Below are 15209 nucleotides of genomic sequence, written 5' to 3'. Positions count from 1 at the left end.
AAGTGTTGTCCCTTAGCTCTTCAGTTGAAGGCTAGCACTCTACTACTTGAGCCATAGCGCTACCTTGGGTGGTTTATTGGAGATAAGAGTCTCACGGACTTTCCTACCCGGGCTGGCTTTGAACCACGATCCTCAGATCTCAACCTCCTAAGTAGCTAGGATTATATGCATGAACCACCAGCACCTGACTCCTTTACTACATTTTAAATCCTTTTTAAAATTTTAATTCCTTATAAATTCTTCAAGTGTAAAAATTTCACATTATGTGTAAAAAGTCTGTGGTACATACTTCAAGAACTGTCCCCAAATCCCAAGACCCTTCAATAATGTAAGTTTATCAGAATTTCAGAAGAAAAGAGGGCCAGAAAAGGGAACCAAGAAAGCATGGAGAACAAATTAACAAACTAGGACTTCCTTTTCTGCCACACTGAGAGGAGAAAAACCATGAGGAAAACTGAAGAACTTCTGAGCTATGAATTAAGCCTCAAATGATTTTACTTTTAAATACTGGGTTGACATTATTAGATGATTGTACATTTTATAAATTAGAGCGAGCCAGCACTGTTGGCTCACACCTGTAATCCTAGCTACTCAAGAGGTAGAAATGTGAGGATCATGCTTCAAAGCCAACCTGAGCAGGAAAATTCCATAAGACTCTTATCTCCAGTTAATCATAGAAAAAGCTGGAAGTTGAGCTGTGGCTCAAGTGGTGGATTATGAGCCTTGAGCAAAAGGAGCCCAGGGATAGGGCTCAGGGCCAGAGTTCAAGTCCCAAGAGCAGTTAAAAAAAAAATTGTTCTTACAAAAGAGTCTGGCACCCATGGCTCACACCTGTACTCCTAGCCATTCAGGAGGCTGAGATTCCCAGGCAGGAAAGTCCACGAGACTCGTCTCCAATTAACCAGCAAAAAAGCTGGAACTGGAGCTGTGTCTCATGGTAGAACACCAGCCTTGATTAAAAAACTAAAGGACAACACCCAAACCCTCTAGTACTGGCACATACATACTTACATACATATGTACATGCTGTTGATCTTCGTCTAGTGCTGAACTTTTTAAAAAGGCAAAAAAGGTGGTAATGTACGTGTGACAAAAAATGTAAACTGAGAAAACATATATCTATTTTGCCAAAAGAAACAAAGGAAGAACAAATCAGAAGCAAAAAATGAGGAGAACAGAAAAAGGGTATGTGCAATTGGGTGGGTAAGATTAATGACATTACTCTGCATATATATTGTACTTTGACTCAGTGGAACTATCCATATTAGTATTTTACAAATTTGTTAACATAAACTAAAAGGATGGAGGAGAAAACCTTAAATGGAAAACAAATATACCTACTTATATTTCAAATGAACAATCATGTGCAAGCAGTGCACAAGGCAGGTAACTTTTGAATACAAGACTTTGACTTTCAATCCTCAATTAGAAATAAAGATTGTCAGGTATGGTAGTGCACACCTGTAATCCCAGCACTCAAGAGACTGTGAAATGAGGATTTTGAGTTCAAGGCCATCCTGGGCTCCAGAATTCTTGTATAAAAAATACTACAAAGGCAAAAGGCAAAAAAACAAAAAGTCCAAAAGCAAAAACATTAAGCAAATACTAAAAATTTTTTTATGTATTTCTCTTTTTGCTGGTGCTGGGTTTGAACTCAGGCTCTTGCTCTTGCTTAGCCTGAGCTAGTATACCTCTTAATCTATCTTCAGATATTTTTTACACCTATAACTTAGAAGGCACTGAACAAATAAAAGTAATAAAAAGTAGTCATCGGCCAGGCACCGGTGGCTCACGCCTGTAATACTAGCTACTCAGGAGGCTGAGATCTGAGGATCGTGGTTCAAAGCCAGCCCTGGCAAGAAAGTCCATGAGACTCTTATCTCCAATAAACCACTAGAAAGCCAGAAGTGGCACTGTGGCTCAAGCAGTAGAGCACTCGCCTTGAGCTGAAGAACGCAGGGACAGCACCCAAGCCCAGAGTTCAAGCCCCACAACCAACCAAAAAAAAAACCAAAAAAGTAGTCATCCATTTCCTAGAAAATACACATTTAATCAAGCTGTAGAAAAACTAAGTAAAAAGAACATATGGGCTGGGAAGGTGGCTCAGTGATAGAGTGCTTGCCTTGCATGCATGAGGCCATGGGTTCGATTCCTCAGCACCACATAAGCAAAAAGAAAAAAGCCAGAAGTGGCGCTATGGCTCAAGTGGTAGAGCGCTAGCCTTGAGCTGAAGAGCTGAGGGACAGCGTCCAGGCCCAGAGTTCAGGCCCCACGACCGGACCCAAAAAAAACAAAAAAAAAAGAACACAAACCCGGCTTCTCTATCACTGAAGTCCACAGCACCCCTTCCTCCTCTGATTACCAATCCCTCTTCCCTTTTCTCCCTCCTCCTCTTGTATGTGTTAGCATAAGGCTCGACCTGCATAGTTGTGTCCCCTTTCTTCAGTAAAATAGTTCATTTAGTCAGTGATGGCTCAAGGCCCGCACTCAAGAGGATGCTGCAACTAACCTGTAAGAAATAGTGAGGAAAGGCACTCTCTGTCACCATTTCTTAGGCAGTGTGATGAGTCTTGGCTTAATGGCCATCATTAAGTTAAGTATGTGGGCAGAACCATACACAAGACTGTCAGAATCGGGAACTAACACAGCTATCTCTGAAGATACAGGACACATAAAAAAAGAACTCCATTTTCATGTGCATAAGTTACCTAGGTAAGTTTCTGTAACTTACAATCAATGTGCCCACAATTAGTATACCCAATTGACAAAGCAGGTAGAGTATAATACAGATGAAAACAGGTCAAGTATTTCCAAGAAAACAAAAATATTCCTTAAAAAAAAAAAAATCAAGCTGGCCCTAATAGCACAGATTTGTAATACCAGCCCTCACAAGGTTCAAGTAGAAGGATTGAGAGTTTGAGTCTTACCTGGGATACATAGTACTAGAGCCCATTTCCCAAAACAAGGTATGAAAATTATGTTTTCTATTCACCAGTCATAAAATTATGATCAAATTATATAAATATTCAACTCTAATTAGAAATTTATATGCTGGAACATACCATATTTTATAGGCAGCTAACTAAATGAATAAGCACATCCACATCTTTATGTAGTTACATTATTAAGTAAGAAACCAAAATAGTGAAAACAGCTCATCTCTATGCAGAAGAGAACTCAAAAACCAAATTCAATCCTGTTTTAAACCAGATGAAGTCCCTTGCCTCTGCAACAATAACAAAAATTCTGTAGTCTACACACCCACCAAATGACTACACAGAAAATCAGATAAATTACAGGAAGGTATGCAGCTTTATAAAACAACTCAAAGCACAAGTCACACTAGTCACACTAATATATTGGGAGCCATTATTTATTAGATGAGCTAATATATTTTATATGCCCACAAGATGAGCATATAATATTTGACAACTTACCATCCGAACTTGTAAGGACAAAGCTTTCTGCTTGAGTCTGTTTCTTTATACCTAAGTTTTTTGGAAACCAGTGAAGGTCAATGGGGTAAATGTCATCAGGAAGTTTTACTATTTGACTGGTCTCACTGGTTAACAGGTTCCACTTCACTATCTGGTGGTCATCGCTGCACGAGTACAATTCTTCAGCAGTGGTCCAGCCCACGCAGCTCACCAGCTCCTGATGTGATGCCATGTCAAGAAAGCATAAAGCCCACAGGAGTCCTAAACTTGAGCTGGGCACTAGTGGCTCACACCTCTGATCCTTGGGATGCTGAGATCTGAGGGTTACAGTTAGAAGCCAGTCTAGACAGGAACATCCCTGAGACTCTTATTTCCAATTAACCAGCAAAAAGCTGGAAGTAGAGGTGTGGTTCAAGTGGCAGAATTCCAGCTTTGCCTAGGCCCTGAGTACAAGCCCCAGTACCAGCACAAGAGAAAGAGAGAGAGAGAGAGAGAGAGAGAGAGAGAGAGAGAGAAATACCTGCACCATCTGATTTCAAAATTTTCAAAAATGGTTTTGCTAAACTATACCATATTAAAGGAATGGGAGAAAAATAAACTTTCACCAATAATCTAATAAATTATTACATGAAGGTTTATGCTATTAAAAGGATATGCTTTGGTTCTTTTAAAAGTGATATCTTCAGTCTCATGTCTCTTCTTCCAGTAAAATTTCTCAATACTACTTGATTGTATTCACTGTAAAAACAAAAGGAGAAACAAGCAAGTATTGAAAAATAAAAGGATGCGCATGCACGCACACATGTGTGTACACAAACACACACATACACACACATCCAGAGATGCAGCACGGTACTTACTATCGATCCTCTCAGCATCAAATACATGAAAAGAATAAAATTAGTTGATGTCCTAATCGCCCAAGAGGTGATGGGGAGGGCAGAGGCTTGAACCCCAGATATCCTCTAACTTAGCCAGCCTCAAGAATCCAGAACATTATTAAGCAAATCCCGTTGGGTAAAGAATTTCTAGGCTGCCGGTGCCAGTGGCTAACGCCTGTGATCCTAGCTATTCAGGAGGCTAAGATCTGAGGATTGTGGTTCAAAGCCAGAGACTCTTATCTCCAATTAACCACTCAAAAACCAGAAGTGGCGCTGTGGCTCAAGCAGTAGAGCACTCACCTTGAGCTGAAAGCTGAAGGACAGCGCCCAGGCCCAGAGTTCAAGCCCCACGACCGACAAAAAAAAAGAAAAAAGAAAAGAAAACAAAAAAGAATTTCTAGGCTGTTCTGAGGTCAAGTCAAAAGATCTGCAAACTAGGAATTCCTCAATCACAGATCAACTTTTTGGGAGTACTGAGATTTGAACTCAGCACTTTGAGCTTGCTAGGCCAGCACTGTACTACTAGTGTCTCTTGCTGCTTTTAGATAAACCCTCACGTCTGCCTATGGGGGCCCAGATCATGTTCCTAATTTATGCCTTCCATGGATCGGGGATTACAGGTTTATTGTTTGAGATGGGAGGTCTTGCTAACTTTTTGTCCGAACTGGCCTCAAACTTTGATTTTCTTAAATAGCTAGGATTACAAGCATGAGCCACTGTACCTAGACCACAGATAAATTTTAATCCTATCTACTAAGTATCAATTGAATTCCCAAGATCTGGTGGAAAGCTGAAACAAATTTTAAGGGCCTTACTTTTTATGGAGGGGAGGGGGTCCGGTCATGGGGCCTGAACTCTGGGCCTGGGCGCTGTCCCTCAGCTCTTCAGCTCAAGGCTAGCACTCTACCACTTGAGCCACAGCACCACTTCCAGCTTTTTTCTTTTTGCTTATGTGGTGCTGAGGAATCGAACCCAGGGCCTCATGTATGCAAGGCAAGCGCTCTACCACTGAGCCACCTTCCCAGCCCCTAAGGGCCTTACTTTTACAATCTATGTGGAAATTGCACAACATGTTCACTCTGGAGTTTCCATTCTGCTGGAGGGAAATGTCCTACCTGACAGTAAGACTACCATAGAGGAAGTGTGAAAAACAAGCGCATCAAGTAAGGAAGAGGCAATAGATTGCTTACTAAGTTACATAAACTGGTTTGGTAGTGCACACCTGTAGTCCCAGCTGCTCAAGAGGCTGAAGCTTGAGGCCAGCTGGAAGCACAATGAACCCCTGGAGGGGGGCAGAAGGGGGAGGAGGAAGCATTGTGCAAAGAAATCAGTGAAACTGGGGCTGGGAAGTTGGCTCAGTGGTAGAGCACTTGCCTTGCATGCCTGAGGCCCTGGGTTCGATTCCCAGCACCACATAAGCAAAAAAGCTGGAAGTGGTGCTGTGGCTCAAGTGGTAGAGCACTAGCCTTGAGCTGAAAAGCTGAGGGACAGTGCCCAGGCCCAGAGTTCAGGCCCCACGACCAGACACAAAAAAAAAAAAAAAAAAAGAAATCAGTGAAACTGTCAAAATAAAAACAGAAAAAGGGCTGGGAAGGTGGCTCAGTGGTAGAGCGCTTGCCTTGCATGCATGAAGCCATGGGTTTGATTCCTCAGCACCACATAAGCAAAAAGAAAAAAGCCGGAAGTGGCACTGTGGCTCAAGTGGCAGAGCGCTAGCCTTGAGCTGAAGAGCTGAGGGACAGCGCCCAGGCCCAGAGTTCAGGCCCCACGACCGAACCAAAAAAAAACTTAGAAAAAGAAAAATAACACCCCTCAACCAAGTCATTAAAAGAAAATATTTTGTGAGTCAAATTTACATTACATAAATGCTCTTTTTGAGCATTATCATTAACCATCATAGGGAAAAAAAAGATGAAAATGTGATTAAAGTGGAAAAAATACCTGCTTACCAAGTTTAAAATTACTGCTCACTATATCAGAGAAAGTGCTGGCCACAGATAGGAGTTCAACAGGCATCACTTAGGTAATTTCTCTTTCCCTGCATCCAGGAAGACTCGGATCAGCAAGGTATAAACACTGCTGACTTTCCAAGTGCTCTTTTCACTTCTCCCTTTCCTAGCTCTGTGAGCGATTGCTCTTAAACTTCACAAGTATGAAGCTATGTGTGGCACAGCCAGAACTAGAACAAAATGAACCCAGGCACATTTCACTGGTTCACTGTCTGATCCTTGGTATCTCTCCACCTTTCTCAGAACTTCCTCCCTCCCACCACCTCTCCTCCTACTGGGGAAAGGGGGAGATAGTAACATTTTATAAAGAGTTGCTTCTTCAAAATAAATTCAACCTCAAAGAATAACAGAAACATTATTGCTTCTTAAATCACAAGCCCAGCAGATAAGACAAAAACACATACAAAAGCTAACTACACTATTGCAACCAGAAACTATATTCAACATGAGCAATCCACAATAGTTAGGACACTTCCTCCAGGAAGAAATCACAGCCACCCACCATTCTGAAACAGACACAAAAAGTCAGGGCACAGTAACTACCTAACACTTCCTGGGAAGACTGGCCCTTGGTCAGTCCTGAATGAATAGCATGGCCACTTTGATATGGTACTGAACAGAACATGAAGGGGAAAGCACCATTAGAGGACAGCCATGCCAAGGAAACTCACAACGGCCTGAATGCTGCTGTTTTTGTAGCTGCCCAAACTGGTCATCAAAGATCTGACTAGAAGTCATGTTAGAGTAGTGGGGTGGGAAGACAAACACTTCCAGGATATAGGTAACTTGGCAACTTTACACTGGAGCAGCAGTATCTGTGGCTTGAACATTAAAAATCATAAGTTGTCATTGTTCATGTGTGGGTCAACATTCATAAGGTCAGTGCTTAGTAAAACCTGATAGTGCCAGGTAGAGGCACACACCTGTAATCCCAACAGCCAGTAGGCTGAAGTAGTAAGATTAAGAGTTTGAGACTAAGGTTCAGAATGACAAAGGATGTATTTTCCCTCATCTGTGGATATCAGACTCAAAATATATACATAAACACACACAGGATCATGTGGATATATGTGGATAAAATCACTCTGACTATAAAGTATTATAAAATGCATATGAGATAACATGATGAAAAATTCATTTACATGAATTTTAAAAAACAAGAAAAAATTTTATGAAGTTGAAATATGTCTGGGGTGTATGCTTTGTGAAAAGGGCAAATGAGAAGTGAGAAGAAGGGCTAAAATGAAAATGAAACAAGGAAAGTTGAGAATGGTTTGTGAGGAGAGAAGAGAGAGTGGGAGAAGGGTGATTATGCAAGAAGAATTGCATGTACAACTAAGTGATATCAATTTAAAAGAAAATTCAAGACTAGTTGGAGCAGTTTATCTCAAAACCAAATGAAAAAGAAGGGTGGTGAGAGGTTGGGGGAATGGCTTACCAGCAGAGGACTGTGCTTAGCACGTGTTGTTTTGATTCCCTGGTTTAATCAATCCCTTCCCCCAAAACAGGTTCCACTCTGGATGTTAAATTCAAATTCAAAGTGTTTATTAGACATGCCAGTGGAGAAGTCAAGGAGAAATTGTTTAGACAAGTTGAGAGTCTCAGGAAAGCTGAGTGTGGGAGATACCCTTATCATTTTGAGGAGTTAAGATCACAGTAAAAGCAATGGGAAAAGATGAAATAACAAGGAGAGCAGAAGAATAGATTCAAAGGCTTGTTGCTGCCTCTGGTATCAGCAGGCTTATGCCTCTCACATCAGTCATTAGAACATCAACCATTCACAGTTATAATTCACAGAATTTGTCTCTGTTTTACCATTCTTCCCATACCTTCTTCACTAATTCAAGAATTCACAAAGATTAATACCTGATTGATTTCAAGGGTTTATACTCTTAACCACCAAAAGCTACCAAACCAATAAACTTTTCCCCCCAAAAATGACTTTTAACTCTTCTCTTTCTACGTGACAAGTAATTCTCATTTCCAAGGATAACTGTACAGTAACCATCTAACTAAAACCATTTCTAATGCCAGCCTTTTCTCTAACACATCCCTGATAACTACTAATAACTAATTCTTTATTTTAGACAAAGCTGGCCTTTAAGTGCTAAGATTACCAGCATATACCACCAAACCTGGCCTAATTCTTCTTAGTTTTCAAGTCATTCTGTAGCTTGAGTTTTTTCTAATAGCTGTTTCTTGTACTGTTTTGGAGGCATGGGGCAGGTTGAACTCAGGGCCTCATACTTGTGAGGTTGATGCTCAAATACATGAGTCATACCACCAAGCCATTTTTACATTACCTTGTCTTTCAAGATCCTTCATAAACTACTCTCCTAACTTGATATCCTTCCATTACCCATCCTTACTGCTAACATCACTAACACAGCAACATCAAATGATATGTGTACTGCTGAAACAATCCTATGAGTTAGGCATTAAACTTTGGTTTTACAAATAAATACCCTCCAATACACTGACTGATAGAGCTAACTGCCCAAGCCTACAGCTAAAGGATGATGGGACTTGGAATTCTGAGTTCTATTTGTACCTTTCTACAACTACTGTGCTCTGTTGCCTGCCATATTGACAGCACCATTTGGTCTAATTTGTAATCTTCACAGTAGATATCTTCCTCCACTCGGATGTGCAGTGGTTTACAACTTGTGAAAAGGTTCCATAAGCCCTCAAAGAGATCTCTATATCCTCTTAAACTTAATAGCCAAATATTGTTTACATTTTTATTTTCTGACATTTGTTTTGTGAAAAGTATTCTATTTTTTCAACTGCCAATATAAAATCTGTTGTTAGAAAAGAGTCCATACTTACTCAATCCTACCAAATTCTCGCTCTTGGGTGCCTTCTGGAACAATCACTGAACCCAACCTTGCACTACGTACGTGGTGGTGCAAGGGCCGTAATATACTTTAGAGCAACCAATCTAAGTTTTTGCAGAAAGCCTATTCACTAGGGCTTCAATATATTGGGCTTTCTGAAGGGGGAGAGGGGAACCTGAGGAGAGATGCAATTTTCATCACAAAAGCCGTTAGATTAAATAATTACTGGAGATAGTCGAATCAACTGGTGGTTCTTAAAGCTGCAGAAAATGAGAGCACGTTTGACCGAGTTGATGATAACCATAGGACAGCTGAGCCTCCAGAAAAGCGCCGGGCTACAAGCAGGATTCTGAGCAGCAGCCCGGGGTCCGGGACGAGCGCGGATGCTGACGACCCACCACCACGACCACCACCCCTTCACTCTCCAGGAAAAGGCCCGAGGACACCACCAAGCGTGGTCATCAGTGCCCCGCTCCGGGCCACGCACACGCAGACTCCCCTCCTCAAGATAACCCCTCATCACACCGACCATTTCCCATTCGGAGCCGAAATCCCCAACCGCCGGCGCGGACACCCCCTGGCCGGGCACAAGCAATTCGGAGGCGGCTCCGGTGTGGTTCCGCCCGTCCACACCGACCCCCGGCCTCCCTCCTCCGCCCCCCGCCAGCCCCCGGCCCCCGGCCGATGCTCCACCAGCGCGCACCCCTCCAGAAAGGAGCCAACGCCGGAAGCGCTCCCAGACCCTCTCCCGGAAGTGTGCCAAGGGGACAGTTGTACCTCAAGTTCCCGGGCAGCGCAGGTAGCCGTCCTCGGAGGTGGGACCCGCGGTGAGGAAGCCTCCCCGACCTCCCGTCACCATAGTGACTTCCAAGCGTCACTCTCGCTCGCTCGTCTCACTTCCCGCGATACCTGCCAGAGGCGCGTCATCTGCGCGGCCACGCCCCCCGGCCCCGCCTCTAAACGAGCCCGCCCTCTCCTCCACGGCTGTCATTGGGCAGCCGGCCTCCAGCTGGGGATGTAAGGGGCGGGGCATTATTTTTCTCTTTTTTTTATGATTTCCAGGCTGTTTTTTCAAAATGCCGTAGTCTCCACAACACTGCTTCCCTTAGAGATCACAGGGGGGTGGGGGAAAGCGTTTCCTCGGTCCTAACCACTTCCTAGAAACTTCCTCCCGCCGGGAGCCCGCGCATGCGCGCGAGCGGCCAGAAGATGGCGGTGATCGTCACCGCCCTTTCTTTTTTTTTTTTCAAATGAGTCGATCCCAGAAGTCCTTGCGCGCATTTGTAACGAATTTCCGTTCGAGTTTGTATTTTAGGCGCCATTTTCGAGTGGAGGACCCGGAGCTGAGGCGTCGGTAGGCGCGGGGAGTGGGGGTGGGGAGCGCACCCGGGGCCACGCCGGCGCCGGGGCGGGCGGACTGCCGCGCAGGTACGCTGCTCCTTCGGCTGGCTGGGTTGTCACACGCGGACCCCCGCCCCACCCAGGGCCGCCTGGAGGGAGAGGCCTGGGGCCGCGGGGTGGCGGAGGCCGCGGACCGGGCGGTCCCCCCGTTGTCCCCCCCCTCTGTCCCTTTCGGCCGCTCCCGGCGCGGAGGGCGGCGGGGGTTCCGCGCGCCTCTCCCGGGCGCCGCAGCCCTGGATCGGAGCCTTTCCGCCCCGAGCCCCGGACGGGACGGGATCGGGCGGACGACGAGCCCGGCGGGTACCACCGACCCCCAGCCCCTGCGCCGTCCGGGCGCTGGCGGGCGGGGCGCCCCGCCCGGGCTCGGCCGTCGGTCCCGCCGGAAGCCGGCCCGACTAACCCCGTCCCGCTCGGGGTGCCGGCACCCTGTCCCGGGCGTGGAAGCGTCACAGGTGTCCACGAGGGTGGCCGCGGGTCCGCGCACGTCGGGGCCGGGGGGCTGCCGCGGGTGGGGACCCCACGGGCCCCGCGCGCTCACCCCGGCCCCGGTTTCCCCGCCCTAGCGACCATGCCCCGGAAAGGCGCCCAGCCCTCCACCGCCCGGCGCCGGGAGGAAGGGCCGCGGGCGGCCCCGGACGGCGCCAACAGCGACGCGGAGCCTGAGCCGCCGGCCGGCCGCGCCCAGAGCCCGGCCGCCGCAGGTGAGTCGCCGTCGGGGGGGTCGCGGTTCCGGGCGGGGTGGGCGATCGGCGGCGTCGGGGGCCGAGCGGGGTGGACAGCTGGCCGCACGCGCGCACAGCCCGCCTCGCCCCTCACCTCTGCGGGCCCGCACCGTCCTGAAGCCGCGGGGCGGTCGTTGGCGTCCGGCCCCGGCCCGGCGCCTCTGAGCCTGGAGCTCCCGGGGGGCCAGGGGGGACCCGACCGGCGCCGGGTTCGAACGGAAGCCGAGGGGCCTATTGTGACCCGTGTTCTGGGTTCGCTGAGTGAACTTCACCCACGGACTGGATGCGCGGTACTGACAGGTCAGACATGGACGCCCTGTCTCGACTGCAGAGGATCGTGATGTGCTTGTGCAAAATTGCGTGGCGGGTGTCGAGAATTTTCTCGGCACAAGTCAGGCGACGCGACGAGGTCAGTCGGTCCGGGGAGTTGCGGTGGCTGCGTCGTGTTGATTCCGAAATAGCATCTTTGAAGGAGTAGCGGGCACGGAGTGGCTCACTGTACTGACGAGGCTTCTCTCCTCTCTCCCTCTCCTTCCTCTGACTTAGAGGCCCCGGCTGAGGAACTAGATGACAGAAGTTTAGAAGAAATTTTGAGTAGTATTCCTCCACCCCCACCCCCAGCCATGGCCAGTGAAGCTGGAGCTCCCCGGCTCATGATAACTCATATCGTAAACCAGAACTTCAAGTCTTATGCCGGGGAGAAAATTCTGGGCCCTTTCCATAAGGTATTAGTCTGTTTCAAGAAACTATTGTAATACTTCTTCAAGACAAATGTTTCTGTTTGCTTACTGTTTTCTGTGCCTATGAGTTTTAACAACCGAATGAGGTTTTAGTCATCTGGTATCTTTGGTACCTTGTTAGTATTGAAGTTCTTTCTCGTTGGGTGGAATCGTGTGTTTTTGTGTTTGAGGGTAATATTTTCTCTTTATTAAGATGTTTTATAAAACGTCTGGATTAGAATTTTTTACTTAAGGTATCGTAAAGGAGAAAAGATGTAAGAAAGTATAAATTATGTGCTTTCTACTGGTGAGAACTTTGAAGTGCCTGTAATTTTTACTGCGAGTAAAAAGCAATTTAATCAGTCTTCAGCTTTAAAAAAAATACTTTTTTCTTATGCAGCGCTTTTCCTGTATTATTGGGCCAAATGGCAGTGGCAAGTCCAATGTTATCGATTCTATGCTTTTTGTGTTTGGCTATCGAGCTCAAAAAATAAGATCTAAGAAACTGTCGGTGCTAATTCATAATTCTGATGAACATAAGGATATTCAGAGTTGCACTGTAGAGGTTCATTTCCAAAAGATAATTGATAAGGTAAGGGTTTTGTTTTGTTTTCTATTTGCAACTTCGAGTAAGGAAAACAAAGGACTTGAATGCATTACACATGTTATTCCTGTTAGCTTAAGTCAGCTTTTAAAAATACATGTGAATTTAAGTAAAAGAGGTTGCTCTCATTACCTCCATGGCCATATTTCTTTTGGGAGAATGGTGGTGGCTGTTAAACATGAACATTTTTAGACAGAAAATGGATTATAAATAGCTTGGTAATCATTATCTTCTTGGAATAAAACATTGAGTAGTTTTAGGATTCTAGGTGCTAAATAGATATTCTGTTTAGGGTTGTTTTTGGGAATTTGTTTATTGCTTCAGAATAAGTTACCTAATCTTGAGAATGTAATAGTTAACCAAGTTTACCATCTTCATTATGTCAATCACATTAAATTCGGTATTAGTGGTCCTGTGTATTTGTGATGTAGAAGAGCTTTTCAATTTAACTTGTTTTGTAGAAATATATATGGTTATAGGTTAAATGTACATAGTTTTGTTGGTATTCTGGGACAGAGAGGTCTCTAAGGATGAATTTATTAAATTTGTTGTTCAAAAACTGATTAAAACTTAAAAAAACAATTCTACATAATGAAATGGGAAAGTGACTTAGCTACTGTTTTCTTTTATTTGATTTTATAAAAAGCTTACAAAGAAGCAGCTATCTTAATTTTGCTTCTTAAATCATTTTGTGGCATAATTTGGACTAAAAAAATAGATTGCCAGTAAATCAGATTTTATTCCATTGCCTGTTTATTACATTTGATTCGTTTGAAATTGAGAAGCCATAGCTTCAAAATGACAGCTTTTGAGGGTGAGTTTTAATGTGAAAGTACATATGTACTTGATTTTTTTGTTGTTGTTGTTGTTTAAATTAGGAATGGAGTTGAGACTTAGTTACAGTTCTTTTTACCTCAGCTGATGGGGCATTCTTTGCCACCCCCACCCACCCCCCAGAAAGTTTCAGCCTATTATTACTCTTTCCTTTCTTTTTCTTCAGAAAGATGGAGTCGCTTAGTCTGTTAGCATGTATTCATTTGGGTGGGTTTGTTCAGATGTGTTTGGATTCCCTGTCTACCTTTATTGTCTCCTAACAGTCCAATATTATTTTTCAGGCTTTTCTAGAGCTGAAGTTTTTGTTTGTTTGCTTGAATTTAGCATTTTGATTTGGGGCCTCCTTGAAAAGGAGCCAAATATCTATTTGTTCTAAGCAAGTTTATTTTTTGAGAACTACCGGCTGTTTGTGTGTGTGTGTAAGTTGAAGTATTTAATCCATAAACTTAGTTTCAGTATAAAGTGTGTGAATCTGAAGCAGACCTGTGACTTAATAACCAAGTTGTTTTCTGGTTTTGTTTTTCCTCAAAACAGGAAGGGGATGATTATGAAGTCGTGCCTAATAGTAACTTCTATGTATCTAGAACGGCCTACAGAGATAATACTTCTGTCTATCACATTAGTGGGAAGAAAAAAACATTTAAGGATGTTGGAAATCTTCTTCGAAGCCATGGAATTGACTTGGACCATAATAGATTTCTAATCTTACAGGTAAGTTCAGAATAGACTTGAGAGAGATTGTCTTTTTGCTTTGTTGTTTTGTTATGGAAGAAGCTGGAGGGCAGCCCTGTTGGTGGATCCTGCATTCTTGAGACCTTAAAGTACTGTAGCAGCACATCATGGTTTACATATTATAGTCAAAATGCGAATCATTATTTGCTGCTCTAGAAACTTAAGGAAACTCATTCAAAACTATTACTTTCATTCTCACATGTGTGTTTTATATTTTGATGCACTGATGTACTTGTTCCACTCTAGCAGCACGTAAATATTGGCGTGGTGACATAAGTATGAAACACCAATATTACTGTGCTGCTTTAGTGTGACAGGGATAACGCAACTGTCACCCAAGTCTGTGTCTCCCTCTAAGATATTTTCAGTGAGATTTATAGCCTTTTAATAAGACTATCCTTTTTTTTAAGCACTTACCAAATTTAATCTTTCAGCACTCAAGTTTAACACTAGGTTGCTTAAGTTTCCTCAGATTGGTTTTTGTTTTGTTTAAAATGGCCTACTTTATTGAACATTCACTACTGTTGTTAGATCAGAATGTAACTTGATAGTTACATTCTTATCACAACTCTTATACAACAAAAGTCTTTTATTAAGTGCTTAGAATCAGGTGCTTTTAATTAGAAATTATTTTTGTAAATAAAAGTATATCCTACCAGAATAGATTGATACTTTTCTTCCCTAAGTCTTTATCTTCGAAAAAAAATAGTTTTGAGTGTAAAATCTTGGCTTTGTTGAGTGTTTTTAAATTCCTGTTTGATTTAAGGACATCTTACTCTCATGTGCTATCTAGAATCACTGGAAGCATAGTAAGAAAAATATTATTTTCATAAAGCAGAAATGACTGGATTACCTGTAGGATCTTGTGTCACTGGTCTTAAAACAAGTTGGAGATCTGGATACTAAATGTCTTGTTGGAATGACTGGGTGATTCCAAACTCCTCAAACATTGTTCAGTTATCTTTTAAAATACTTGTTACATTGATAGTATATAAGGCAAATCAACATTCTGGAATAATTTTTAGTTTAATAC

General features: G+C 43.8%; 2 protein-coding genes across 8 annotated transcripts in view; one reads left to right on the top strand and one right to left on the bottom strand.

Annotated features, from left to right (window-relative positions):
• Positions 1–11456, bottom strand: part of Ift80 (intraflagellar transport 80) — a 74675-nt gene extending 63219 nt beyond the window's left edge. For 2 of the 4 annotated variants that reach the window (XR_011372041.1, XM_070022849.1), the window contains exons 1-3: positions 9942–10048; positions 4094–4175; positions 3438–3660 (exon numbers count right to left, since the gene is read on the bottom strand). Coding sequence is in view for 2 of the 4 variants with exons in the window: in XM_070022849.1 (XP_069878950.1) it covers positions 3438–3660; positions 4094–4129 (259 nt within the window). In the remaining 2 variants the exon portion in view is untranslated. Of the gene's footprint in view, positions 1–3437; positions 3661–4093; positions 4176–9941; positions 10049–11381 lie in introns of those variants that run through there. The other 2 variants (XM_070022850.1, XM_070022851.1) reach the window with 2 other exon arrangements.
• Smc4 (structural maintenance of chromosomes 4) overlaps positions 10420–15209 on the top strand; it is a 30498-nt gene continuing 25708 nt past the window's right edge. Inside the window, exons 1-5 of one of the 4 annotated variants that reach the window (XM_070022846.1) lie at positions 10420–10518; positions 11129–11266; positions 11834–12012; positions 12407–12598; positions 13979–14155. In XM_070022846.1, coding sequence (XP_069878947.1) covers positions 11134–11266; positions 11834–12012; positions 12407–12598; positions 13979–14155 — 681 coding nt within the window. In that variant the 5' untranslated portion in view covers positions 10420–10518; positions 11129–11133. Of the gene's footprint in view, positions 10593–11128; positions 11267–11595; positions 11697–11833; positions 12013–12406; positions 12599–13978; positions 14156–15209 lie in introns of those variants that run through there. The other 3 variants (XM_070022845.1, XM_070022847.1, XM_070022848.1) reach the window with 3 other exon arrangements.

Source organism: Dipodomys merriami, unplaced genomic scaffold, assembly GCF_024711535.1.
Source record: "Dipodomys merriami isolate MVZ:Mamm:240054 unplaced genomic scaffold, mDipMer1.0.p SCAF_154, whole genome shotgun sequence".
Taxonomy (NCBI): Eukaryota; Metazoa; Chordata; class Mammalia; order Rodentia; family Heteromyidae; genus Dipodomys; species Dipodomys merriami.
This window is presented reverse-complemented; position numbering and strand designations above follow the sequence as displayed.